Source organism: Eucyclogobius newberryi, unplaced genomic scaffold (genome assembly GCF_026437365.1).
Source record: "Eucyclogobius newberryi isolate DKJ021-1_F unplaced genomic scaffold, fEucNew1.0.hap1 SCAF_10, whole genome shotgun sequence".
Classification (NCBI taxonomy): domain Eukaryota; kingdom Metazoa; phylum Chordata; class Actinopteri; order Gobiiformes; family Gobiidae; genus Eucyclogobius; species Eucyclogobius newberryi.
Window position 1 is genome coordinate 32,159,807 of NW_027315724.1, and position 25,532 is coordinate 32,185,338.

General features: G+C 37.5%; 2 protein-coding genes across 2 annotated transcripts; one reads left to right on the top strand and one right to left on the bottom strand.

Moving 5' to 3' along the window:
- Window positions 1–279: 279 nt before the first annotated feature.
- On the bottom strand, window positions 280–17,260 carry LOC140368126 (uncharacterized). The gene is made up of 31 exons (XM_072455018.1): window positions 17,148–17,260; window positions 15,536–15,675; window positions 15,352–15,456; window positions 13,919–13,999; window positions 11,423–11,507; window positions 10,701–10,729; window positions 10,549–10,632; window positions 9,590–9,703; window positions 9,412–9,519; window positions 8,711–8,827; window positions 8,525–8,626; window positions 8,300–8,339; window positions 7,574–7,635; window positions 7,464–7,494; window positions 7,261–7,379; window positions 6,699–6,842; window positions 6,520–6,621; window positions 5,938–5,982; window positions 5,809–5,853; window positions 5,591–5,698; window positions 4,913–5,020; window positions 4,363–4,449; window positions 3,962–4,069; window positions 3,575–3,688; window positions 3,367–3,465; window positions 3,018–3,128; window positions 2,840–2,923; window positions 2,666–2,710; window positions 2,465–2,530; window positions 2,348–2,383; window positions 280–1,534 (listed from the first exon to the last, which is right to left on the bottom strand). Exons 1-31 carry the CDS (start codon window positions 17,170–17,172, stop codon window positions 1,184–1,186), a joined length of 2,895 nt encoding a protein of 964 aa, XP_072311119.1. The 5' UTR covers window positions 17,173–17,260; the 3' UTR covers window positions 280–1,183.
- Window positions 17,261–18,078: 818 nt separating this feature from the next.
- Window positions 18,079–25,389, top strand: tp53i13 (tumor protein p53 inducible protein 13). The gene is made up of 9 exons (XM_072458803.1): window positions 18,079–18,364; window positions 18,430–18,504; window positions 19,310–19,345; window positions 19,544–19,602; window positions 19,679–19,757; window positions 22,648–22,776; window positions 22,889–23,074; window positions 23,579–24,413; window positions 24,866–25,389. The coding sequence occupies exons 1-9, from the start codon at window positions 18,248–18,250 to the stop codon at window positions 24,970–24,972; spliced, it is 1,623 nt and encodes a 540-aa protein (XP_072314904.1). The 5' UTR covers window positions 18,079–18,247; the 3' UTR covers window positions 24,973–25,389.
- Window positions 25,390–25,532: the final 143 nt, after the last annotated feature.

Below are 25,532 nucleotides of genomic sequence, written 5' to 3' on the forward strand. Positions count from 1 at the left end.
CACCACAATTAAAGATTATAATCTGCTTTTAGTCCATTTTCTTATCAAATTAATACATTTTCAGATTTAGTTCCCTTTTATCAGACGGAGAGAAAGGAATAAATTAAGAAAAAGTCTATAATTTGTTATGTCATTATTATATCATTGGAAAAGGATATGGTAGACTTTATTGGCGTAAGAATGAATTCATCATCTAGGAGTGTCAGGATTGATAAAGTCAAGTATTTGAATATGAAACCTTTATACACACAAACGTATCAAGAAACACAACTCTGCATGTCAAAACAGACACCAGTATAGTTTATTCCCTTTTTGACAAAACAAACCATCAACACAACAGTATTTCTGCGTTACATGAGTTATTGTGCCTATTCAGCAAATCGACCACATTTATAATTTCAACCCACCATTAAAACAACCACAGGCCTCGTTGAGATCTCGCTATCGACACAATTAATTCCACTCTTAGTAAAGCTCCATCTCGAATGATCATTAAAATAAACACAAAAAATGAATTATCTGTTTGGCCTGACTTAAATTTAAACCTTAAGGTGCTGAGTATAAAATATCAACTGTATTATGAGATACTACTGAGATACTACTCTTGTCCATTACATTTTACTTTTATTTTTCATTGTATTTTAGGTGCTTTTTGGTTAAAACATTTGCCAAATTCTAAGTACAGTGTTTTGGGCTCTTCTCCAGTACATGTACAATGATAAAAAAGAAAAAAGCTTTTATATATGTTTGTATTCCACACCGGTTGATATTTTATATGCTAAAAACCTTTTAAAATGTCTTCGTGCAAATAGTAAAAGTTAAAAGCAATTGGGGTTATCAAATCAGATACTAATCAATACTAAAACTAGTACGAATACAAGTATGAATAATTCAAAAAAGGACAAAATGTGACCTTTTGTGAACAGTTTTAGAACGATCAATACGACCACAATGTTTAATAAAGACACTTGTTGAGAACGTCAAATCTATTGTCTAAAACCATGAACTAAAAAAAGAGCATTTTTCATAATTAATGTGGTATTGAGACGCTTTACCTCAAAAATGTTATCTTACAATCTAATGACAACTGTATTCTCAGGGGAAATTTGTAGTAAAATGTAATTTTCACCGTTTTTTATAGGCAGCAATGGGTGTTTTCTAGCGTAATCTCTTAATAACAGTCTTAATATCTTCTCAAGTCGCTGCTGGTCAGATGTGTGGAGGTGGTGGATCTGCGGGGGCTGCCCATCAGCGACTCCATGGGGCTCATGGGGCGTCGCACTGGGCCAGGGACGCTCATGGAGGAGGTGACGGTGGTGCTAAGGGGTGTGGCTACAGTGGAGGCGGGATTGGCTACAGTGGAGGCGGGAGGGTCCATTTTGACCACAGGTTTAGAGGGCAGCGGGGTGAAGGAGACGCAGGAGGTGGTGGAGGTGCCGGGTTTTAAGCTGCTGCTGCTGCTGCTCAGGGCGGAGAGGTCCGCGGAGGGGCAATCCAGTTTGGGCTCCTCCAGCTTTGGACTCACGGAGCTCTCCTGTGATCAAAAGACACGCTTACTGTACTAAAAAACGTGTAGCAATAACCGAAATATCGTCAAAAATCTCACAACAATAATATGGGCTGTCTGTCACAATATAATAAATAAATAAATACAGAAAACAGAGGGAACTACATGGACCATGATCCTTTGCTAAGTTTCCGTGCAGACATGAAACATACTGTAACTGTTAACATACTTACTTCTTTGAACCAATACTATTCCCTGTCTGCGCTATATACGGCCATCTGTCAATTTCTGGGTAAATATCTGTGTTTTTTACCCTATTCTATAAGTAAAGTCTTAATTTATGCATGCCATATTTGACTATAGACGTGGCAATTATTATTATTTTATTATTCATTGTTTTATGTTTGTCAAGGACTTTAAAATGAAAAAAATAGCATTTCTACAATTCTGTTAGGCTCTTGAATATCGCTGTGCTCAAACATATTTGCATATTGTTACATCCTTATTTACGAAGTTACAATGTATTTATTGGTAATGGTTGATTTAGTTAAGTTAGTTTAGCTGAAATACTGACTTTTTAAATGTGTTTTTAATGTGAGCGAGAAGAGCATTTTTTTGGATTTGTGGATGGGAAAGATGTCTGCGCTTTTCTCTCAACTGCATTTAGCAAAAGTTTGATTTGTTGCTCTGCTAATAAAGACTGTGATGTAAATCTTCGCCGTATCAGCTCCACGTATCCAACAGAACATTCCACTTTTTCCTCGTCACCTTCAGCGAGAGCCGTTCTGGACTGTCAACGTGTAGAGCTCGAATCATTCTAAAAACACTAGACAAACTTACACTCTTCTTCTCCGAGTCACTGCCGGAACCAGCGCTCTACGGGAAACACAGAGGAACATTTAGACCTTTAATCATAAATCTGATTTTGATTGTACTTGAATTTCACAATCTACTGACCTTGTCCTCTTTCTTGTCTCTCTTGTTTTCCTTGTCACTGCCACTTGAGCTTGAAGAGCTTGAACCCTGGTCAGAACGAGGGAAAGTCAACGTGACTGTGTAATTTGAACACCTGGAAATGTCTAGCTCTAGTTTCAACACCTGAACAATAATGCAAATCATTTATGACAAGCTCTATATAATATTTGCCTGCTTTAATACCTTCTTTTTCTTCTTGTCGTTGTCACTACCAGAAGAGTCAGAATCCTATAAAGACATATTCATTAAATTAAGGATTATTATATCATTATACATCACTATTACATTAGTATTATACATTATTATTATTATTATTATTATTATTATCATTATACATTCTTATTATACATTTTTTACCTTTTTCTTATCCTTCTTTTTCTTCTTCTTCTTCTTGTCCTTTTTCTTCTTCTTGTCGTTGTCACTACCAGAAGAGTCGGAATCCTATAAAGACATATTCATTAAATTAAGGATTATTATATTATCATACATCCCTATTACATTATTATTATTATTATTATTATTATACATGTTTTACCTTTTTCTTATCCTTCTTTTTCTTCTTCTTCTTGTCCTTTTTCTTCTTCTTCTTCTTCTTTTTGTCGTCGTCGCTTGAGTCACTTGAAGACGATGAAGAAGATGAAGAATCCTGGAACGAAACACCAAAAAAATGGCATATAAATGTTTTTGCATCAGTTTAATGACATATGCGGTGGTGGATCTCGACAACAAAAGTTACACAGTGAAGCTTTAAAGCCACGCCAAACTTTAAACCATCTAAATTTCAAACAACATCGTCAGAACAAAGTATTTTTCCCAAGTTTAGCTTTGACGCTAAATTGACAGTGACTGCGCGGTAAACTTGATCATAAATGCAAACGCAGTACCTTTTTCTTATATTTCTTTTTCTTCTTCTTCTTGTCCTTTTTCTTCTTCTTCTTCTTGTCATCACTAGAGTCACAGGACGAGTCTGAAGAAGAAGAATCCTGCACAGACAGAAACGTGTCGATATTTTTTTACATTTATGTTCAAATGCGGCATCTCCAGGTCTTGTACGTAAAGTTTTCACTCAAAGCGGTTGAAATATTATCCCACCTTCTTCTTTTTCTTCTTCTTGTCCTTCTTTTTCTTCTTGTCCTTTTTCTTCTTCTTCTTCTCGTCATCACTAGAGTCACTGGACGATGACGAATCAGAAGAAGACGACGAATCCTGTGAACAAACATGTGAGCCTGATTTATTAACAATGCATGTTTATGTAGTGGGATATATTATAATAAATTAGATTAACTCTTCAATCTGAGAAACTGAGGAACATAAAGAGAGAGAATGAACACAAAGAAAAAGAAGATAAAGCATTTTTTAGTAATTACTGATTAACAAAAAAATCATATGTATTAAACGGGGAAATAAAGTGGTTAATTGACGTATTTAATGAAAGAAAATGTACAAAAAGCTGATTGTGTTGTAGAAAACATATTTGACCTTTTTCTTGTCCTTCTTTTTCTTCTTCTTCTTGTCCTTTTTCTTCTTCTTCTTCTCGTCATCACTAGAGTCACTGGACGACGACAAATCAGAAGAAGACGATGAATCCTGTGAACAAAACAGACTCGGTTTGACTAATTTGCTAAAGAAATTATAAGTAAAAACATTCGTAGAGACTTTTGGACAATATCACTCGTTAAAATATTGTTTAAAGGAATTTTAAAGAGATAAAACTATACAAATAATAGTTTTTTGTTCTATATTTGTTGTTATACCAGTTCTTTAAACTTGGAGTTGAAGAGGCAAGTCTAATGTTCCTGTGAGCCTAATTTATTAACAATATGGTTAATGGTTATGTGGTGGCATATGAATATATATATTATATAAAAAACATATTTGACCTTTTTCTTGTCCTTCTTTTTCTTCTTCTTCTTGTCCTTTTTCTTCTTCTTCTCGTCATCACTAGAGTCACTGGACGACGATGAATCCTGTGAACAAAACAAACTCGGTTTGACTAATTTGCTAAAGAAATTTAAAGTAAAAACATTTGTAAAGACTCTTGGACAATATCACTCATTCAGAGATTGTTTTAAGGGAGTTTAAATAAATAAAACTTAACAAAAAATAATTTGGTTTGTTGTTGTATCAGTTCTTTACACTTGAGGTGTAAAAGGCAAGTCTAACAAATGTTCTCGTGCGCCTAATTTATTAACAATGTGGTGGAATAGTTATAACAAATCAGATTAACTTTTCAATCAGAGAAGCTAAGGAACACAAAGAGAGAATAAACACGAAGAAAACGAAGATAAAGCATTTTTTGGTAATTACTGATTGAAAAAAAAACAACTGGTTTGAATCAAATGCATTAAACAGGGAAATAAAGTGGTTAATTGACATATTCAATGAAAGAAAATGTACAAAACTGATTGTGTTGTAGAAAACATATTTGACCTTTTTCTTGTCCTTCTTTTTCTTCTTCTTCTTGTCCTTTTTCTTCTTCTTCTTCTCGTCATCACTAGAGTCACTGGACGACGACGAATCAGAAGAAGACGATGAATCCTGTGAACAAACATGTGAGCCTGATTTATTAACAAGTTATGGTTATGTGGTGTAATATATTATAATACATTAGATTAACTCAATCTGAGAAGCTGAGGAACATAAAGAGAGAGAATGAACACAAAGAAAAAGCATTTTTTTGGGGTAATTACGGTACTGATTACAAATTACAATTACTGACTCATTAAGAGATTGTTTTAAGGGATTTTAAAGAATTACAACTCAACAAATTATAGGTTTTTTCTATATGTGTTGTTATACACGTTACTGCTTGACCATTTTTACTTTCAAATTGAGGTGTAAAAGGAAAGTCTAACAAATGTTCTCGTGGGCCTAATTTATTATTAACAATGTGGTGGAATATGTTATAATAAATCAATTAATTCTTCAATCTGAGAAGCTGAGGAACATAAAGAGAGAGAATGAACACAAAGAAAACGAAGATAAAGCATTTTTTGGTAATTACTGATTGGAAAAAAACAACTGGTTTAAATCAAATGTATTTTACTGTGAAATAAAGTGGTAAGAAAATGTACAAAAACTTATTGTATTGTAGAAAACATATTCAACCTTTTTCTTGTCCTTCTTTTTCTTCTTCTTCTTCTTGTCCTTTTTCTTCTTCTTTTTCTTCTTCTCGTCATCACTAGAGTCACAGGACGAGTCTGAAGAAGAAGAATCCTGCACAGAAGGACAGAAAGTTGACAGAAACGTGTTGATATTTTGTTATATTTATGTCAATATATATGTACGTAAAGTTTTCAATCAAAGCGGTTGAAATATCATCCCACCTTCTTTTTCTTGTCCTTTTTCTTCTTCTTTTTCTTCTTCTTCTTCTGCTCATGAATTTAAAAAACACACAATTCATTTAGATTTTACTGAACAAAACATGCATCTCTATAGTTTTAGCAGAATCTTACCTCGTCACCGTCGCTGTCAGAAGAGGAAGAGGAGCCGCTCGAGTCCTGGAAATAAAATTAAACGAATTAACCCAAATTCTACCAAAAAAAATAATTGAGAAAGGTTTGAAAAAATGTGATTCGTAGTAATAGCAGCTAGTAATATATTTCAGTGTGGTTTATGAAATTGTAAATCGATAAACTATACACTTTATTTGTAATTTCATTCTGTAATCATTATTGCAAGGGCAGCAACTAATAATTATTTTAGTGGTCGACTAGTCAAACAATTATTAAGAGATTCTTTTAACACTTTTCTGACCAAATAAAAGTTGAAATTTGGTGAATGACGTCTTCAAGATACAGATCATTTGTAAATAAAGTGTATTATTGACTAAAATCGCTTGTTGTTTATTCTATTTTGTTTGAAAGTCTGTATAGTCCAGATGAGGATAACGATGATCAAAAAATATGATTATTTTAGTGGTCGACTAGTCAAGATTATAACCAATGCGACACAAATTATTGCAATATGAGGTAATTGTGCAGTAGAATTTGACAGAGTTCGACCTTTGCCTTTGTTAGTACTTTTCAGTATTTTACCTTCTTCTTCTTTACTTTCTTCTTCTTCTTTTTTTTTTTCTTCTTCTTCTTCTTGCCATCGTCACTGTCTGATGATGAGGAAGAGGAGGAGCTGGAGGAGTCCTGTGCGGTAAAAAAAAAGTTGAGCAAATTAACATACATTTATAACATATATTTAGCAGTGAAAGTACTTTATTTACCTTTGTTTTCTTCTTCTTCTTCTTCTTCTTCTTCTTCTTCTTCTTCTTCTTCTTCTTCTTCTTCTTCTTTTTCTTGTCATCCTCATCCTCGCTGTCCGAACCAGAGCCAGAGCCAGAACCAGAACCAGAGCCAGAGCTGCAGTCCTACAGGAAACAACAAAATGTGAACTTGCCTGTGCAACTGTTGAACATAAACAAAAAGGGTACAAAAATAATATACCGTATTTTACACACAATAAGGCGCAATTAAAAGCCTTGAATTTTCTCAAAATACAACAATGCGCCTTATAATCCGGTGCGCCTTATATATGGATTCATTCAGGTTGTGCTGACTGACATCAAAGAAATTTTGTGTGGTACACGTTTTGTTTCCTCGGCTTTTTCCTGCTTCAACCAATCAGATTCAAGTATTCGTCATGACGTTATGCCCATATTACTTACATAGTCCACCTACAATTAAAATCTAATGAAAAATAAGGACGCTCAATCCTGCAAGAGACATAAGCGAAGCAAAATACTAATGTGTCGTGGCTAAAATGTCTGTCTTTGTCTTCTAATTCACCTTTTTCTTCTTCTTCTTCTTCTTCAGCTTCTTCTTCTTGTCCTTGTCGTGTTTTGCATCCTCTCTCTCGTCGTCCGAGAGGTTTCCGTCGTCGCCTGCAGTGAAGGGCATCGCCCGATCTGCACGGAGCCACAAATCATGACAAAAACTCAACCGCCGTCGTAACAGAGACGCATTTTTGATTTGACCCTCAGTTTACACACCTGCCAGGCCCCCTTGGAAGTCGTCACTGACCTGCCAGGAGACAACATGAGTATCTTTTTGGAGATGAAGTTATTTAAAGTTGAATAAGTGACGCGTGAGTGAAGTTTACCATGTCAGCGACTTCATACATGTGTTTATCCGTCTCGCCGCTCGGTCCTGAGGTCTCGCCATCTAAACAACATAAAGATTGATTTAGAATTTGAACCCTTAAAAAGACTCGCTCTAGGCTCTAAGCGACGCAGAAGAAGAATCTGCACTTCTTCTTCCTCCGGAGTTTGTGGAGTTGTTCAGAAGTGACACAGAGGAAGAAGAATTCAATGGATTTAGTGATTTGGGGTAAAACTGATGCTTTGGTAAACTTGTTAGCATGTTCTTTATGCTATAGTTATCTGAATAACTGTTCATATGTTACGTTAACATACCAGACACTTACCACAGTTCTGTCTGTGCCTCATGTAGCTGAAGGTGTTAGGGTTAGCATACGTACATCTATTCACCATGTTCTCTCATCTGTTATTATTTTTCAAGATTAAATGTCTGTTCAGCGTTTTGGATTTTATCAAATACATTTCCCCAAAAAATGTGACTTATACTCGAGTGCGACTTATATATGTTTCTTTCTTCTCTATTATGTATTTTTTGGCTGGTGCAACTTATACTCGGTAAAATACGGTAAGTCGTTTTATGTATACGTTTCCCAGGAAGGCAACAAAACAAGTGCTTGCAGAAGGATGACGGCAATAAAAAAGGGAGTGTTCCAAGAAAATATGATTCATTATGAGAGAAATGACCTAAGTGACTTTCACAACACAAAACAGACAAGAATGAATCTCACCTTCTTCTGTCGGTGCACGGAGCTTTTTCTGCTCTTCGTCCTGAAACACACGGCAAAAACTAACACAAATCAACTTCAGATCAGAAACATGTTCACATCTAGGCCATATGAGCCGCAGTGTAATCAAGTTATTGTGGTTAATATACATTTAAGGACATTTTAATCCCAAAAATGTCAAATAATAAAACGTATCCTCAAACAAAGGCAATATTATGGCAGAATGACCTTTTTCTCATCTTTCTTGTCCTTCTTCTTCTTTTTCTTCTTGCCTTTTTCACTGTCAGATGAAGATGATGAAGATGAAGAAGAAGAGGAAGAGCTAGAGTCCTGGATTAAAGAAACAAAACAATATCATTTCAATTTGAATGATTACAAAACGACATACTGTGTGACCAGGACCACAATATTGACCTTTTTCTTCTTCTTGTCCTTTTTCTTCTTGTCTTTTTTCTTCTTCTTCTTCTTGTCGTTGTCGCTGTCGGAGGAGGAAGAAGAGGAGGAGCTGGAGGAGGAAGAGGAGCTAGAGTCCTGTCAAAAATACAATACATTTAGTACATAAAGAAACCATGACTCTACTTTTTGTTCCACCAGAAATGTATGCGCTTTGCTATATTTCTTATGTTTCTAATGCAAAATGTATTATTTATGAAAGTTCATGTATGAATTGTATTAAAAGTACAGGTTTTTTCCATGTCCTGGGTCTGTTTTTGAAAGGGATTTTGTCAAAGGAAAGTTTAATCCATTTGCGCAATAACAATAATAAATGTTTTTAATAAATCAACTTCAACAATTGATAAACAAACAATAAAAATGTTTAAGTCTCAGTCTTGAACCTTTTTTCTCTAAAGTTGGGAATATTTTCTTATTTCTTGAGTAGAATTATGCCACTATGAGAGCATTTGAGATGGAAATCATCAAATATCACACATTATAGATGCTACAACCGACAAATTAAGTGCAATAAACAACCTGTAATTTAATCAATTAAAGTGATTTAAGTTTAATGCCGTACTGTGGAACTTTCGAGGCAAAGCAATGACATCTCAAGGGCAAAGGAAAATGGAAACAACTAAAAAACAGCAAAGATTTTATTCAACAACTCAAAATGATACCTTCTTCGTCTTCTTCTTCTTTTTCTTCTTCTTCTTCTTCTTCTTCTTCTTCTTGTCGTCCTCACTGTCGGACGAACTGTCAGACGACGAAGAAGAGCTCGAAGAATCCTGGAGAAAATAACAATCTTAACGCATTTAAAGTCTAATTGAAATGCTAAAGCTAACAGGAATGCTGTACCTTCTTCGGCTTCTTCTTTTTCTTCTTCTTCTTTTTCTTCTTCTTGTCGTCCTCACTATCGTCCTCACTGTCAGAGGACGAGGACGAGGACGAGGAGGAAGAGCTCGAAGAATCCTGGTGAAAAAGTCACAAACATAGGAACTTGCTTTGGTGATTCGGTGCAACATAAAACAATGAACAATGATAAAACCATCTATATGTCAAAAAGAGGAACAATTAAAATCTGTTATAAAAAAAATAATTAAATAAGCTATAAGATAAAAGAGAAATAGGCTTACTATGTACAAAGGAAAATAACAATCTTACTATGTACATAAAGAAAATAACAATCTTACTATGTACAAAGGAAAATAACAATCTTACTATGTACATAAAGAAAATAACAATCTTACTATGTACAAAGGAAAATAACAATCTTACTATGTACATAAAGAAAATAACAATCTTACTATGTACAAAGGAAAATAACAATCTTACTATGTACATAAAGAAAATAACAATCTTACTATGTACAAAGGAAAATAACAATCTTACTATGTACATAAAGAAAATAACAATCTTACTATGTACAAAGGAAAATAACAATCTTACTATGTACATAAAGAAAATAACAATCTTACTATGTACAAAGGAAAATAACAATCTTACTATGTACATAAAGAAATTAACAATCTTACTATGTACAAAGGAAAATAACAATCTTACTATGTACATAAAGAAAATAACAATCTTACTATGTACAAAGGAAAATAACAATCTTACTATGTACATAAAGAAAATAACAATCTTACTATGTACAAAGGAAAATAACAATCTTACTATGTACATAAAGAAAATAACAATCTTACTATGTACAAAGGAAAATAACAATCTTACTATGTACATAAAGAAAATAACAATCTTAACGCATTTAAAGTCTAATTGAAATGCTAAAGCTAATGCTAACAGGAATTACGCACCTTCTTCTTTTTCTTCTTTTTGTCCTTTTTCTTCTTGTCCTTCTTCTTCTTGTCCTTCTTCTTGTCCTCCTTCTCTCCAGGTTGCTGAAGCAGACATGAGTTTAAAGCACACTTTTACTTCACACATGACGTACACGTGTGACTCGGCTCACCTTTGTGGGTTGCTGCACTATGTGGTCCCCTGGAAGAAAAAAGACAATTTCACTCAACAATATTATAAAGTAACGTTCATTTACAACCTTTCATATGAGTTTGTAGTAACATATCACTATCCCAATATACAAGATACTGCGGGTTACTAGTGGCGGAAGAAGTACTCAAATTATAAGTATAACATAAACATTTATTAAAGGATTGAAGTACCAGTTGAAAAATGTACTTTTAGAGTAAAAAAATACTATAAACTAACTAACTATAAACTATTAAAGCGTAAAAGTATCTGATGTAAAATGTACTTAAGTAACAGAACTTTGCGACTTTCCAGCGCTTCAAGGTTTTTTTTTCAGAAAATGATTGTGATTAATACGATTTCTTTATTTCGTTCATTATTATGTTAACTTTTCCCTGAATGTAGCCTTTTGTCTTGATTTATTATTATCTGTTCAGTTTATAATGTGAGACAGTTTGACTACATTGACATTTGCGCAGTCCAACTTTGCAATGTACGGTTTGAAAAGTGCTTTACAAATATATCTAGAACATCTATAAACACATTATAAGTATATGTTGTAGGCGCAGAAGTAACATTCCAGCCCTGAACTGTTTTGAGTTATAAATAGAGGAAGAAAAATGCTATAATTATGAGAGGAAATTAGATTAACTGACATAATGGACAAAGGAAAGCGACACAAAAAGGACATAATCTACTTCTCACCATCCTTGGTTATAATGACAGTTTCCCAAATATATTCTGTTTCGCCATCGTGCTCCTTCTTCTTCTTTTTCTTTTTCTTGTCATCCTGCAAAGTGAAGAAATACAGTATTACTTAAATATTCAACCCGATCTGGAGTAAACATAAGCATCTAATTGGCGTCTGTATAAGGACACCGAAACGTTCTTTCCTCAATGTTGCCTGGAAATGGTCAGAAAATGTCATTAAATTTTGCTTTCCCGGTGGGGACAAAAAGGTGACATGAATACATGAATAATAGATGTGTTTGTGCAAAACTGTGGGACATTACGGGCAAAGCAATAACACTTTGAAGAGGTGACGGACAAGAGACAGACATTTAAAACATCATGACAAACAGGATAACAGTGAATTGTGAGTTCCAAACACAAAGTTTAGGACTTTGTCTGAACTGCCTGATGAATTTAGTCAACTAAAGAAGACTATTCAGCTAAAAATGGAGAAAGAGTTCTAATTGTATGTATTCAGAGAAGTACTTCATTATTTACAACAGCATCTTTGTAAATAAAATGACAGATTAAACTCTCAAAACTCCTGCAAACTCACTCTGCTTTCTCCTTTCCACTGTGAGCCACATAAATCCATTTCATGCTAATAAAATAAAACATGTAATCGATGGCATTATGTCCATAAATGTGCAAAGGACTACAACTCTACAATTTCAACCAAATTTTTTTTTTTTTTTTTTAGTTTATTCTTTTTCGAGTTTTATTGTTCAAAAAAAGTAAAACTGCATTTCTCCACGAGGAAGAGTCAACAGCTGCGTTGGAGCAGCAAAGACATGTACGAGCGTGCGTATTCCTGCACCGCGGGCAACGACGACACTCACTGCACACGTAACTGCCGTGACTCGTTATTAATCAAGCGCGTTTATCCGAAATGTCACAAAAACGGGCGTGTGCCTCTGTTATCGAATCACGGGCCTCCGCCTTGTGCCTTGACTTACTGTATACTTCCATTTAAACACCCATCTCAGGAATGTGCCTCTCTGGGCTTGTCCTGTCAAACCTGTGCACGCCGGTTACACATGACAACGCATTTATCTTCAAAACTGTGCTTCGTCGCCGGATTTACCAGAAAAACCTGATTTCCGTCAACGGACACGGCAGGGCAGGGGTTCAACGCGGTCTGGCGTTTGGCATTCGGCACATTTCTCACCAATTGTAATGAATTAAACTGTCAAAGTCCTAGTTTGACTGGTGTGCAAGTCAAATCAGAAGGCGAGGCAAGTCTATTTGTAGAGCACAATTTGCGCACGAGGCAATTCAAAGGGAAAAACGATCGTTAAAATCACAAAACAGATTAAGTGGTGGGGCGTTTGGCATTTTGCACATTTTTTATCAATTGTACCGTGATTAATTGCGATGGAATGTAGTTGCAGGTAGTTTATTTGTGCAGGTCGAATCGGAGGGCGAGTCTATTTGTAGAGCACAATTTGCACACAATTCAAAGTGCCTCACACAACAGGAAAAAACGAGGCATTCTGGTGAAAAAAATGCTACAAACGTTACATTTATTAAGTTATTGTGTGGACTGCCACTTATTCAGAGTGTGAAAACCAGCTGTAGTAGAGGCATCGGCAGTAATGAAATAATAAAGATGTCGTGGTAAAGGTAAGAGAAGCGCTGTGGGTTCCTAGTATTTTTACAATGCAGACACTCCCTGCGCGTCGCTACGGTAACACAGGTGTAACGTGTTCGAGCAGGGGCGGTTACAGATGACAGGGGCTCAATTTAATCATGGTTAACGTAGAACTGTTGCGGCAATTGGCATTCGGGGCAGTAGTAAGAGTAGCGTTATCTGTAGACATTTTGCAGTTAGAATGTGTCACAGTAACACATTTTGAAGTGCGATGTATTGAATTGAATTACTTTATGCAACTGAAAGCAGCAATAAATAAATAGTAGAAGGAAACACTTGAGTAGTTATGAGTATCTTTAAAGAGACGTTTATCCTCCCCAGCTGCACACAATAAACATACTATTTCCGCTTTCATATATAGACAAATAAGTTGATATAGTACGGGTAATTAACGTGGAGTGCAGCTATAGTAATGTTTATACTGTAATATTAGGGCTGTTGTCGACTAAAATTGTCGAGAGTTACTGCAAAAACGAATACTTATTTAAAGCTGAATGGTTGTGGTTATTACACAACCATTCAAGAATAAAAAGTACAAGAATAATGTGTATTTATATGTAAAAGGGATTAAACCCATTATTCACAAACGTTCTGCCAGATCACTTTTTCTGCGGTCCGTATAAATCCTTGTAATTTAAATAAAATACTTGACTAATGCAGCATTTGGAATCGATCGAGCGATTCATCCAAACGACAAAAAGTCCAACAGCCGTGGATTATGTCATAAACTGTAAAATGATGTCGTAGAGATTACAGATTGTACTTTTTAAATGTTGTTTGGCCTCTACATACATTTCCTTTGGTAAAGCATAACTCACCTCACTGTCCGAATCACTGTCTGAGGAAGAAGAAGACGACGACGAAGAAGAAGATGATGAAGACGAAGATGAACTTGAATCCTATTGAGAAACATAAAGAAGAAAGTTATATCTTAAACACACATTTACACAGGATTTGTTTGTATAGTATTGAAGTGAAAAAGGAATGTTCAATAAATGACTCATATATTTTATGAAAAAATGCTGTGGGAACGGCAAGTCAAACACTCAACTGTTGCACACACACACACACACACACACACACACACTGACACACACACACCTACACACACACACACACACACACACACACACACACACACACTAACACACACACACACACACACACTGACACACACACACCTACACACACACACACACACACACACACACACACACAAATACACACACACACACACACAATGATTCCATCAAACAAATGTAGAAAACATATATATATATATATATATATATATATATATATATATATATATATATATATATATATATATATATATATATATATATATATATATTCCTAGCACTGCACTTTTCTGGACCAAGAAATAGCAAGGCCTCAGAGAGGAGTTGAGCAGACTTGAGCAGATCCCAGGAAAAACATCAGACATCTCGGTCTTTTCTCCAGAAAAATGCAATGCTAGGAACAACAAAGTTGCTGCGCAGAAACCTTAAGCTCCCAGGCCTCTGGTAGAGGACCCGAGCTTGAAGGGAGATAAATAGAGACCACCCGCGGAGGAAATTAAAAGTAAAACAAAAATGATTCCCTCAATGTTGTCAGCATATAAAATGCAGGGACAATTACGCACAAATAACACATTTCTGTTCAAACATTTATTCAAGATGATAAAGGTGTTGCCATAAGTGTAGTTATCAAATAATAACCTTTGTGTACCAGCATTGGGCCCTTGCTTGCAGTATGGTTGCTAGGTAACAGCTGGCGTATGTCATTGCCCCATTTTGCCTTTTGTTTTGTCGTAAAGTCGTGCTCAGTTTAAATGTAGTTTTATCTAAGTTGGACTATTTCACAGAGTTTATACTAGAAAGAGAAACAAAAATATGATTGCATCAACATTAAAGTATCTGGACATGCGCAGGGTGAAAAATGTTGTCAAATCAGGCAGAGAACCAGGAAGTAAAATATTAAACTTATATAGGAGAAAAATAGGGAAAACTCTGCAAGATATTGAGCAAAATCTTAATTATAATCATGTCAGATATGTTTTAGTGCAAGTAGTGATCTAACTTGTCCTTCGCACTTTAAGCCTTTTGTGATATTTGTGTACTTTTGGGCTCTATGTTCTAGTTTTCAGGTGCTAAAGTGCAAGAGTCTGCTTAGAGACAGCATGTTATATTTGTAGAAGTTGTAGCAGTAGTTGCCGTTAAGTACTTTTTTGCCGACGTTAATCACATACCTTCTTCTTCTTTTTCTTCTTGAATTTTTTCTTCTTTCGTTTCTTGCCTATGCCTTCATCCTCGCTGTCAGATGAGGACGGGGAGCTATCGGCCGAGTGATTCCACTGCGCACGGAAAGGAAATGTTTAACAATAACGTTTAATACTGCCGCAGAATTTGACACAAGCTTTAACGTGTGCTGACCTCGTGGTCTGGCGTCGCCGTGGGGCACATAGACTCATCTTTAGCGGTGTCTCCGAGCCCAGCGTCCTCCGTCTGTGGCTGCACTCCCCCCGAGCTGAGAGCGCCCGGGGGCTGCTCCACCACGCCACTGTCTCCTCCACCTGCACAACGACATCATTCACTGACAAGCAGGATTAGCACTAGGGACGTCAAGATGAGTTGCATAGAAGAAAAACACCATTATTCAGGTTGCAATTTACCAAAATATACTAATCATGACATTTTTAGAAGCAACATTTTATTTATACTTTCCAAAAAAGCAAACATAAATTTGATTTGATAAACTTGGTCAATTGTTTGAGAAATTGTGACATATTAGACAGAAAACAGACGAAAACAAAGCATTTCCCTGTTGTCAATTATTGTGTGTCTTTTCACAATAATTGTAACTAATTTGATATTATGACTGTGACATAGTAGTAGTAGTAGTAGTAGTAGTAGTAGTAGTAATAGTAGTAATAGTAGTAGTGGTAGTAGTAGTAGTAGTAGTAGTAGTAGTAATAGTAGTAGTGGTAGTAGTAGTAGTAGTAGTAGTAGTAGTAGTAATAGTAGTAGTGGTAGTAGTAGTAGTAGTAGTAGTAGTAGTAGTAGTAATAGTAGTAGTGGTAGTAGTAGTAGTAGTAGTAGTAGTAGTAGTAATAGTAGTAGTGGTAGTAGTAGTAGTAGTAGTAGTAGTAGTAGTAGTAGTAGTAGTAGTAGTAGTAGTCGTATCAGTAGTAGTAGTGGTAGTAATAGTAGTAGTAGTAGTAGTAGTAATAGTAGTAGTGGTAGTAATAGTAGTAGTGGTAGTAGTAGTAGTAGTAGTAGTAGTAGTAGTAGTAGTAGTAGTATCAGTAGTAGTAGTTGTAGTAGTAGTAGTAGTAATAGTAGTAGTGGTAGTAGTAGAGTAGTAGTAGTAGTAGTAGTAGTAGTAGTAGTAGTAGTATCAGTAGTAGTAGTAGTAGAGTTGTAGTAGTAGTAGAGTAGTAGTAGTAGTAGTATCAGTAGTAGTAGTAGTAGTAGTTGTAGTAGTTGTAGTAGTAGTAATAGTAGCTCTACTTGTTTGTTTTTATTCATTTTCATGGAGAGTACTTTGTTGTACAGCACAGTTACTCGTTGTTGTTTTTGTACATGAATGAGCTAATGCAGTAGGTACAATTAAACTTTTAGGGTACTACCGCAACTAGATATTACCACGCCAACACGAATACATGAACATGTGTTACTCCCATCATCACAACCTGTTTTAATGTCACATTTTGCAAATAATAGGAGTATCCAAAACAAATACTATAATACACAGATGAATGAGGAAAGTAATACAGCCACATGACAATAACTTCCTCATTCTGTCAGGTTGCCAGGGCAATATTTCTCATACGCCCACACAGTATAATAAATATCTAAAACCATTAAGTCTCTCGTAGATCGAAACTGGACTGCAATAAAAGTCGTCTGTACATTTGTGATGCAATAGACTGGATCGCCTGGGCAAAACATAGTAAGTAAGTAGGCTATAGATATGCAAGAACACAATCATATGCAAGTCAGTTTAAAGTTGTCAAACTGCTGTAAAGAGAAGAAAGCAACCGACCTTTGGGGAGGGTGGCGGCCTCCATGATCCACACTGCTTCACCTCTGTCTCCACCTGAGCTTTTGAAGGTGTGAGCTCAGAGACTGTGGTGATGGGTGGGGCAGAGGAGGAGTGTGTGCACGTGACAAGTAAACAGACTTCCCTGTACAGTTTGGACTCAATACAGCGACCCATATTAAAGAAAGTGCTTTTTGGATCATGTGTCAGTGCAAAACATGGCATCAGCTTGTTATTACATAGAAGTGAAGGTCTAAACTTACCCTGACCCTTGTAAATTAACAATGACAAGCCTATATAGTAATACATTAGGTATATGTTATCAAAAAAGATGGATTTTATCGGGGAAACACATTTGGTATTGGTCTTTCCAGCGTTATTTATAATAATGACAACAGGTAGTGCGTGTTTTACCTGCAAGACAAGGACAAAGTAAAGAAGTGTAATAAATTGAGTCAACATTGCCGGGATAAATAATTATATGTCCTAAATGTTTATGATAAAAAGTGGTCTTTGTTAACGTTTTGTCAGGTGAAATGGATTTGATTAACAATAATTCAAATTGCGTATTGATTGACTCTGTGCTAGCACGGCTTCCGTTGTGTTGCTGTTAGGGAAAGACGGAAGTGCCGTTTTCTTCGAAATAAAGCTATCGATTACCGTTTTGAAATCAGAAACAAAACAATCCAAACACAAGCTAAATCCATACGCAGACAGAATATTTACCATACTTTCCTGACATACACGTAAATATTAACAGCGGTTTGCTTCCACGTTGCGTGTTCATAGTTTAATTAGATTTGTTATGTTATTATTTTGAAACAGCAACGACAATGAAAGGAAATAGTTATTCATCTGCGTATCGCTGGCTTTGCACTTGTAGAACAACAAAGTTAGAGAGATGCGGCTTATCACAGGCGCGTATCTTTGCAATAATCATCATTTTTAAGTTTTAAAACAAGAAAACGTGACGAGATGGTAGAAAACCATCGCGGGTGCAGTCGTCCGCGCTGCATTTAGGACAGTGGCGATGCAGTAGATGGCAACAGAAGAAGAACTGGACGGACATGGTCATTTATATTCATATTGGTGACACCTAAACGATGCCGAGTCGAGCCATCGCGACGCTGCCGGGGAGTGCGGCGGTGCTGGCGGCGCTGTGGGTCACTGTGGGCCGGTGTCTGGGCGAGGCTCCGGGGCCGGGCTGCGATAATGGCAAAGTAAGTGGTTTATTTGTCTTATTTGTCTGCAGGCTTTATTCTGATTCATTGTCGTTGTGTGGCAGGTTTTGCTGGATGCAGACCTCCCCAAAGATGCAGCGCACTGGGACTGTCCATCTCCTCTTTGGTCACAGTCTCAGGTAAATCTGACCCAACATGAAATACTTTAGAGAACCCACCTTTTATCCTTCTTGAGTAATACATTTGCATAATAGTAAAGGTTTTGATTGCTCTTCAGTACTACTACAAGCGCCTACAAGTAATAATTTAAACATTTATGCAACTTTCTTTCCCTATTCAGTCAGATATGAATTGTTTTTTTCCTCACTTTTGTGGTTCAGCCTTTGAAAGAGAAAATACCAGATTTTGAACATTATTTGTTGTTTTTCCCGCTTACAATTACATTGATTTTATCTCCAGTCACGCTTACAATTACTCTTACTTAAGGAGTAGTTTACCCAAATACTATTTTATTCATTCAGGGTGTAATTTCCAGGACCACTACTTTGTACTTCTTCTGAGTAATATTATATTGATGTCTATAATCTTGCTTGAGTAGTACTTTGCTGCCAAAAGTACAGTCCAAATGTATCCATCTATTGTGTCCATTGCAGGAGTCTGATATAGGCTGTTCTAATTTAATTGATTTGGACTGGATACATTTTTCTTTCATGTTATTAATGATGTATTATCTAACTGAATAATACCCACAAATACACATTTCTGTAATTTCATGTAAGATCTGGTTTCTTCAAAATAACGCAACTTGTGTCAAAGATACTCAGGGTTTTGTCACATGATTAATTCATTAATAGAAATAGAAATGAATAGAGAATAATAGTCAAACGTTTTTGTTGCGGCATATGCGTGTTAAAAGCTTTTCACACTATCCTGTTCAAATAAGCACACGTTTTGCTTGTTCTTTGTCTTTATCTTTATCTGCAGGGACTTTACAGCGTCGAAACGGTGCATGATCCGGAGGTGAGTAAACACACTTTAGAAACGCCTATCTTATTCGATATTTTCTAAACTTTGACCCGGTGAACCCTACGATAAGACGGGAGTTCCCTAAAACAAAGAGTCAGACAAAAGACATAAAGCCGCATTGGGCAATGTGTGTAATAACTGCGTAATAACAGCCCCAAAAAGTACAGTATTATAACCACTTTTTTTTTGCAGACTGCTAAAATGACATGCATGGACCAACGTATTACCTACAACCACACCATTCCCAACAGGTTTGACTTGTATTGTAATGTAATCGAGGTGTGTTCTATTTCTGCCATTAAATTTCATTGTTTGTGATGATGCCAGTGGCGCGTTCAGACCGGTGAGTGCAGAGAGCGGAGAGTACCTCTACTGCCCTGCTCAGAGATGGATCCACAACTTGCACGTAAGTCTAAACTGTACATGGTCCGGCACCTGATTGTCTCATGAAAAGCTTTGCCCGGAATGTTCCACAGTATGGTGTAAACTTATTACCGGTAATTAATTGCTAAAAAAAAACTTGAAAATTGTGGCATTTTGTGGAACATTCTGAGCAAAATAATAATAATAATAATAATAAATATAGCCGCAAGCGGCAATGATCGGCCCTCGCCACGCCGCCGCCACACCGCCGCCACGCCGCAAGAGGAGGGGGCGCTAACGCGCCCCAATTGTCCTTTTATTACGCCTACTGCTGAATCTGTGACGCTGTCACATCTTCTCCCCTTTGTTTTACCATCAAAAAGCTATTTTATTTTGAATTCTTGGCAAAATGTGCGGCTTTGCCGCACAGACACCGTGACTCTTTGAATGAAAATGTGGATAACTTTTGATGGTCCTGAAGATGAGTCTCACTAAATTTCAACGCCATAACAATTATGACATGGGTCTCATTGACTTTTTTGATGGGGATGCTAAAATTGAGTTGTGTGTCAAATTTCAGATAATTTCGCAAAACTAAACATTTAACCTCCATATAAAATCTATAGGGGGCGCTGTCGCGCCAAATTAATTAATTTCACTTCAAGTAGGTTTAGGGCAAAGAGTTTAACAACTGATTCTAATTTGATGCAATTCGGACTTTATCTGCGCAAACGGCAGAAATTTTAAATATGGGAGATTTCTGAAATTTTAGTTACAGTTTGCGGCTTCGCCGCACAGAGACCGTGAGAGGTATCAATGTAATTTGGATAACTTTTGATGTCCCACTCCTCAGTAGCATTTTCACCAAATTTCAGCTTTTTAGGGCCAACGCCCTGGGAGGAGTTCGTAAAAGTACGACGTTTGGAAAAACTCCGAAGTCATGTTTAGCCATTTTTGAAGCAATATGGCCGACATTTGGTTGGGGGGACGGCGTTGCCGTAATAATATTTTTTACTTCTCTTGTCACCATCTACCTCTGCGCCAAATTTCATGATTCTACGATCAGATTTTTTTTGGGTCATTTCCCATCTCTCAATGCATTTTTGGTACATTTGGTGGCGCTGACGCGCCAATTTTTTTTATTTTAGAAAAGGGAAATAGCCAGAATGTAGAGAGGCACGATTTTTAGAGGTGTGCAAATTTTTGTGACTTTTCGTCAATGTTCACTGGGTGAAAAATAGGGGGGTTGGTCCCGAGAAGAAGAAAGAAAGAAAGAAAGAAAGAATAATATTCCGATGCGAAAACAATGTTTCCCATTTTTCAAATATCATAAACTATACATTTTCGGAAAGCGCTCGCGCTTTCCTACCTCATGGTGTGGGTCCCTGGTCACTGACGGGTACTTTCGATAATTTTGAGTGGGCTCCGCCCACTTTGTGTTTTTGGCCCTCTATACAGTAATAATGTTCAATTTTTGCATTACATGCTTATATGCACGGAACATGCAAGAGATGGGGAACGTATTCGTGAGCTACTTAGCGCAAATGAGTGCTTTATATGGGGATGACGACCGCTTCGCGGTCGTCATCCCAATGTAAAGTGCTCGTTTAGTGCGAACTTTTGCACGGGCTTCGCCCGTTTACAACGGTAATGTTCCATTTTCCTACAACTAATTAGTATGCACGGGGCGTGCATGAGTGGAGGAGTGCGTTAGTGAGTGTTTGGAAGTGGGCGAGCGCTTCGCGCTCGATTTCGTGCGCACTACGTGCGCACTTTCGCAGCCGTGCTTCGCACGGCCTTACGAGATTAATAGGCCTCTCGCCAGCTTGTGGCGCTCGGGCCTAATAACTTTTATTTATATAGCGCTTTTCAGTGACCCAAAGACGCTGAACATAATAAAAAAGGGGGGGTATTTACAGACAGGGGGGACAACACGTACAGAACACATTAATATACAGATAAAATGAACAAGACAGAAGAAGTAGAGAGAAAAAGATGGGGATGTAACAGGGGGTAGAAGAGTAGGCAATGGGGTAGAGGAGGCTAGGGGTAGGGGAGGTCATAGGCTTGGGTGAAGAGGTGTGTTTTTAGGCGGGATTTGAATGTTGAGAGTGAGGGAGAGTGGCGGACAGGTTGGGGGAGGGAGTTCCAGAGTCGGGGTGCTGTTCGGGAGAATGCTCTGTCGCCAAAACTTTTGAGTCGGGATGTTGGTGCAGTCAGGGTGAGAGAGGAGGAGGATCGGAGAGCTCGGGTGGGGCGGTGGGGGATGAGGAGGTCAGACAGGTAGGGGGGGGCAAGGTGGTGAAGAGCTTTGAAGGTGAGGAGGAGTATTTTAAAGTTTATGCGCTGCTTGATGGGGAGCCAGTGGAGAGAGCGGAGAACGGGAGTGATGTGATCACGGGACCGGGTGTGGGTGAGGAGGCGGGCAGCGGAGTTTTGTTAAAATAACAATATCTCCATGGAATATATGACGTTTCAAGCCAGAAAACATACACAATGCCCACTTTAACTGAACAAGTTTACTAATAATGTGGGTAATACCGTGTGATTATAGTGTAATACCTAATTGAACTGTAGAATAGTAGTAAAGCTATTATTACTTATTAACAGTGGAGTGTAAAATTGAAGATCAAAATCTGTCCACTTGTGAAAAGCTCTCAATTCACAAATCCATCAATCAATCAATCAATCAATCAATATAATTTTATTTCTACAGCACAATTCGTACAAAAATGCATTTAAAAGTGCTTTACAATGTTAAAAACACATAAAAAACACAATACAGTGCAAGTCACAATAAAGGCCTTTTGCCATTGAAGAGTCTTCTTTTATATCTGTGGTATTTTGTTATTGAACATGAATTTAACATGAATTTTCCTTTAACAATACAACCCGATGTTTGTTGAAAGTCAACACGTGTTTGTGTGTTACAGCGCGGAGCTACAGTGCTGCTTTACCATCCCTGCTCTCCACCACACCAACGTCGGCTTCTGTCTGCGCTGGCTCGGTCCTGTATCCACGACTACATCCTCACGCCGCACAAGGACCTGGACAAAAACAGGGTCAGAGAATGATCACGTGCAAAAGAAAACATATTAAGATCACACTCGTTATGTTCATGTATTATCACACCGACGCTGCGGGAAAATTCCTTACGGTTTGTCCTCTTTGCAGCCCGTCGCCTTGGTGTCCTGGGGTCGCACTTTGGAGGTTTCCACTGCGGCGTCTTCAGAGATATGCGACTGGCTCAACGCTACGAGCTCGGCGACACCGAAGGCTGCAGAGCGGAGACGCCAGATACACCACTACAACCTTTTGTTGACCAGATCAGCCGAGCGGGACGGGCGCCGAGACATGAAGGTTACGTATCTTAAAGAATGATAACAAAGGCTGTGGAATAAGTGGAGTGCTATCCAAAAATAAATAAATACAAATACAAATAAAATGATAAAATAATAAAATAATAAAATAATATAAAATAAATAAATAAATGAAAAAACTAGAAAATGCTGCTATGACTGCTATAAAAAATTAATACCGGTAAATAATAAGATAAAATAGAAAATAAATGAAAAAAAAATAGAAAATGCTGCTATGACTGCTATAAAAATAAATGAATAATAAAATAAAATAAATTGACTGGTTGTCAAGCGGATACCAGAATATAATTTATAAATGTTATGTTAAATAATGCATTGCTTCTTGATCCGATACCGATTTAGATCAAGATGTAACAGATCAAAACCCAAAATGAAAGACTGAGTTGGAAATGTAGAAACAGTAAAAGCTAGCCATAACTTTTTGGTAGTATAAATAACAAATAACACAATTTACTAAAACCATTCAACTAATGTGATTTTTCAGGGATCTGTGAAGCAGTGCTGTGAGCGGACCATCTCATCCCGGCTCGAAGACCCGAAGGAGACACGACTGCGTTCGAGCTTCGGAACACGAATCGTCCATCATAACGAGCGAAGGAAACGGGCGGCTCTGAAGTCGACCACGGATTTTCCAAACGTTTCAGGCAATCAAACCGGCAGCAGCGGCAGCAGCGTTATCCACCAGCTTCAAAGCAACGCGTTACCGAGAACAATTTCTTCTCAAAATGGGAATCAAAGCGGTGCAAAGGGCGCTCTCTCCCAGTCTATAAGCCTGAAAGGAAATCCTGCTCCGAAAAAGTTTGTGCCAAATACATCAAGGACCGCAATCAATAGTGTTTCTTTGATGGATTTGAATGACGACAGCGCGAGTAAAAGTAACAGTACTGACGTTTTTAAAGACAAGAATCAAGCCGTGGCTAAAGCTGTCGCTGAGTCAAAAGCCAATGAAGTAATAGCTGTGGAGGAAAGAGAAGTTGACAATACGAACAAGGGCGTAAAGTCTCGACAAAGCGGTTCGAGTTCGGCCCCCAAATCCCAGGCAATCGGTGACGAGCGCAAGAGCGGTGACTGTCGGTGCGAAGCGGACCAGGTATGCGAGTGCGGCCGAGGGGCAGGAGACGAGAGCCGGAGCGCGGACGAGAGCCGGGCCCTTCCCAGGACGCCCCGGACGGACGAGGCGGTGTGGGCCGCGGGGGCTCTGGGGTTCCTCCTGGCGCTGCTGACCCTGTCCATCCTCCACACGCGCCTCTACAGACACTGGAGGAGGGGGACGAGTTTGTACTGGCACGACCCGAAGCAGGACTACGACAGCGTGGCAGGTAAAAGGACCGACCAGGAGAGGGTTTGATGAGCGACACGTGATAGCTACATGTACATTGTGTTTGGGAATGACAAGGTTGGGCCAACAATGAGCTTTTATTTTGTGTTTAGGTCAGAAAATATTATGATAACCTTAATTTGTATAGAGCAGTATGAAAAATGAATGAAAAGTCGTTTATTTTACCAGCATTACATGAAAAAACCCAAGGCATTTTAACACCACGCCCTGTCAGAGCCAAGAAATGCTCACTGTGTCTTTTATTTTGTGTTTTCGAATAATTAAAAGTGACTGTAAGCAGCATCAGAATCTCACAGTATATGAGTATGTCACAACTGTAAAAATCTGACACCTGCTGTTTGACTTGAGGTATTACCGTTCAACTCTACAGGGGGAAAAGTTGTGAGCGTGATGCCATTTATTACAAAAATGTCCCGTCTTCCTGTCTTACAGATGTGATCCGCAGGAGGATGCGATTGACTAAAAGGAGGCCCAAAAGGAGCAGGAAAAAGGAGTGTGTTTTACTGCCCAGCTCGTCCAGTTCAGAAGAATATCCATAGTTTGTCCAGTTTGACTTTATATCGACTTTCCGCTGTCACACTCTTCAGTCGTTTACATATTTTATATCCCTCTGCTGAGATTGAAAACTTATTTTTCATGCTTTCTGGAGTCGGATATTTAATCTGAACATTGTTTGTACAATAGTGATCTTTATAAATGTCATTATTATATTTTATACTTTGGCTTTTGAAAAATATACACACAGTTTGTTGCTGTTATAAGCAATGTAGTGGTTAGTGTCATGTAATGGTACAGAATGTTGGTACAGAATAGCTGTTGAGAGGATTTTTGTACAAAGATTGGTACTGAACAAAGTTATCGGTGTTTGCCAGCTGCTTTTGTTATAAATAAGGCCATTGTGGTTGAGCCCAGTGTTCTGATTATTCCAGATGTGATTTGCACTGAGTAAATGCAAAAATGAATGACTGATATTGAGACGGATACAACTGGAGCAATACGGTTTTATAATAAAGCTAAAGAACAAAGCCAGACTTTAGAAAATGTCTTCTGCATCCTTCAGAGCCACTGGGTCAAGTATGTACATGTGTTTTAGGTTAAG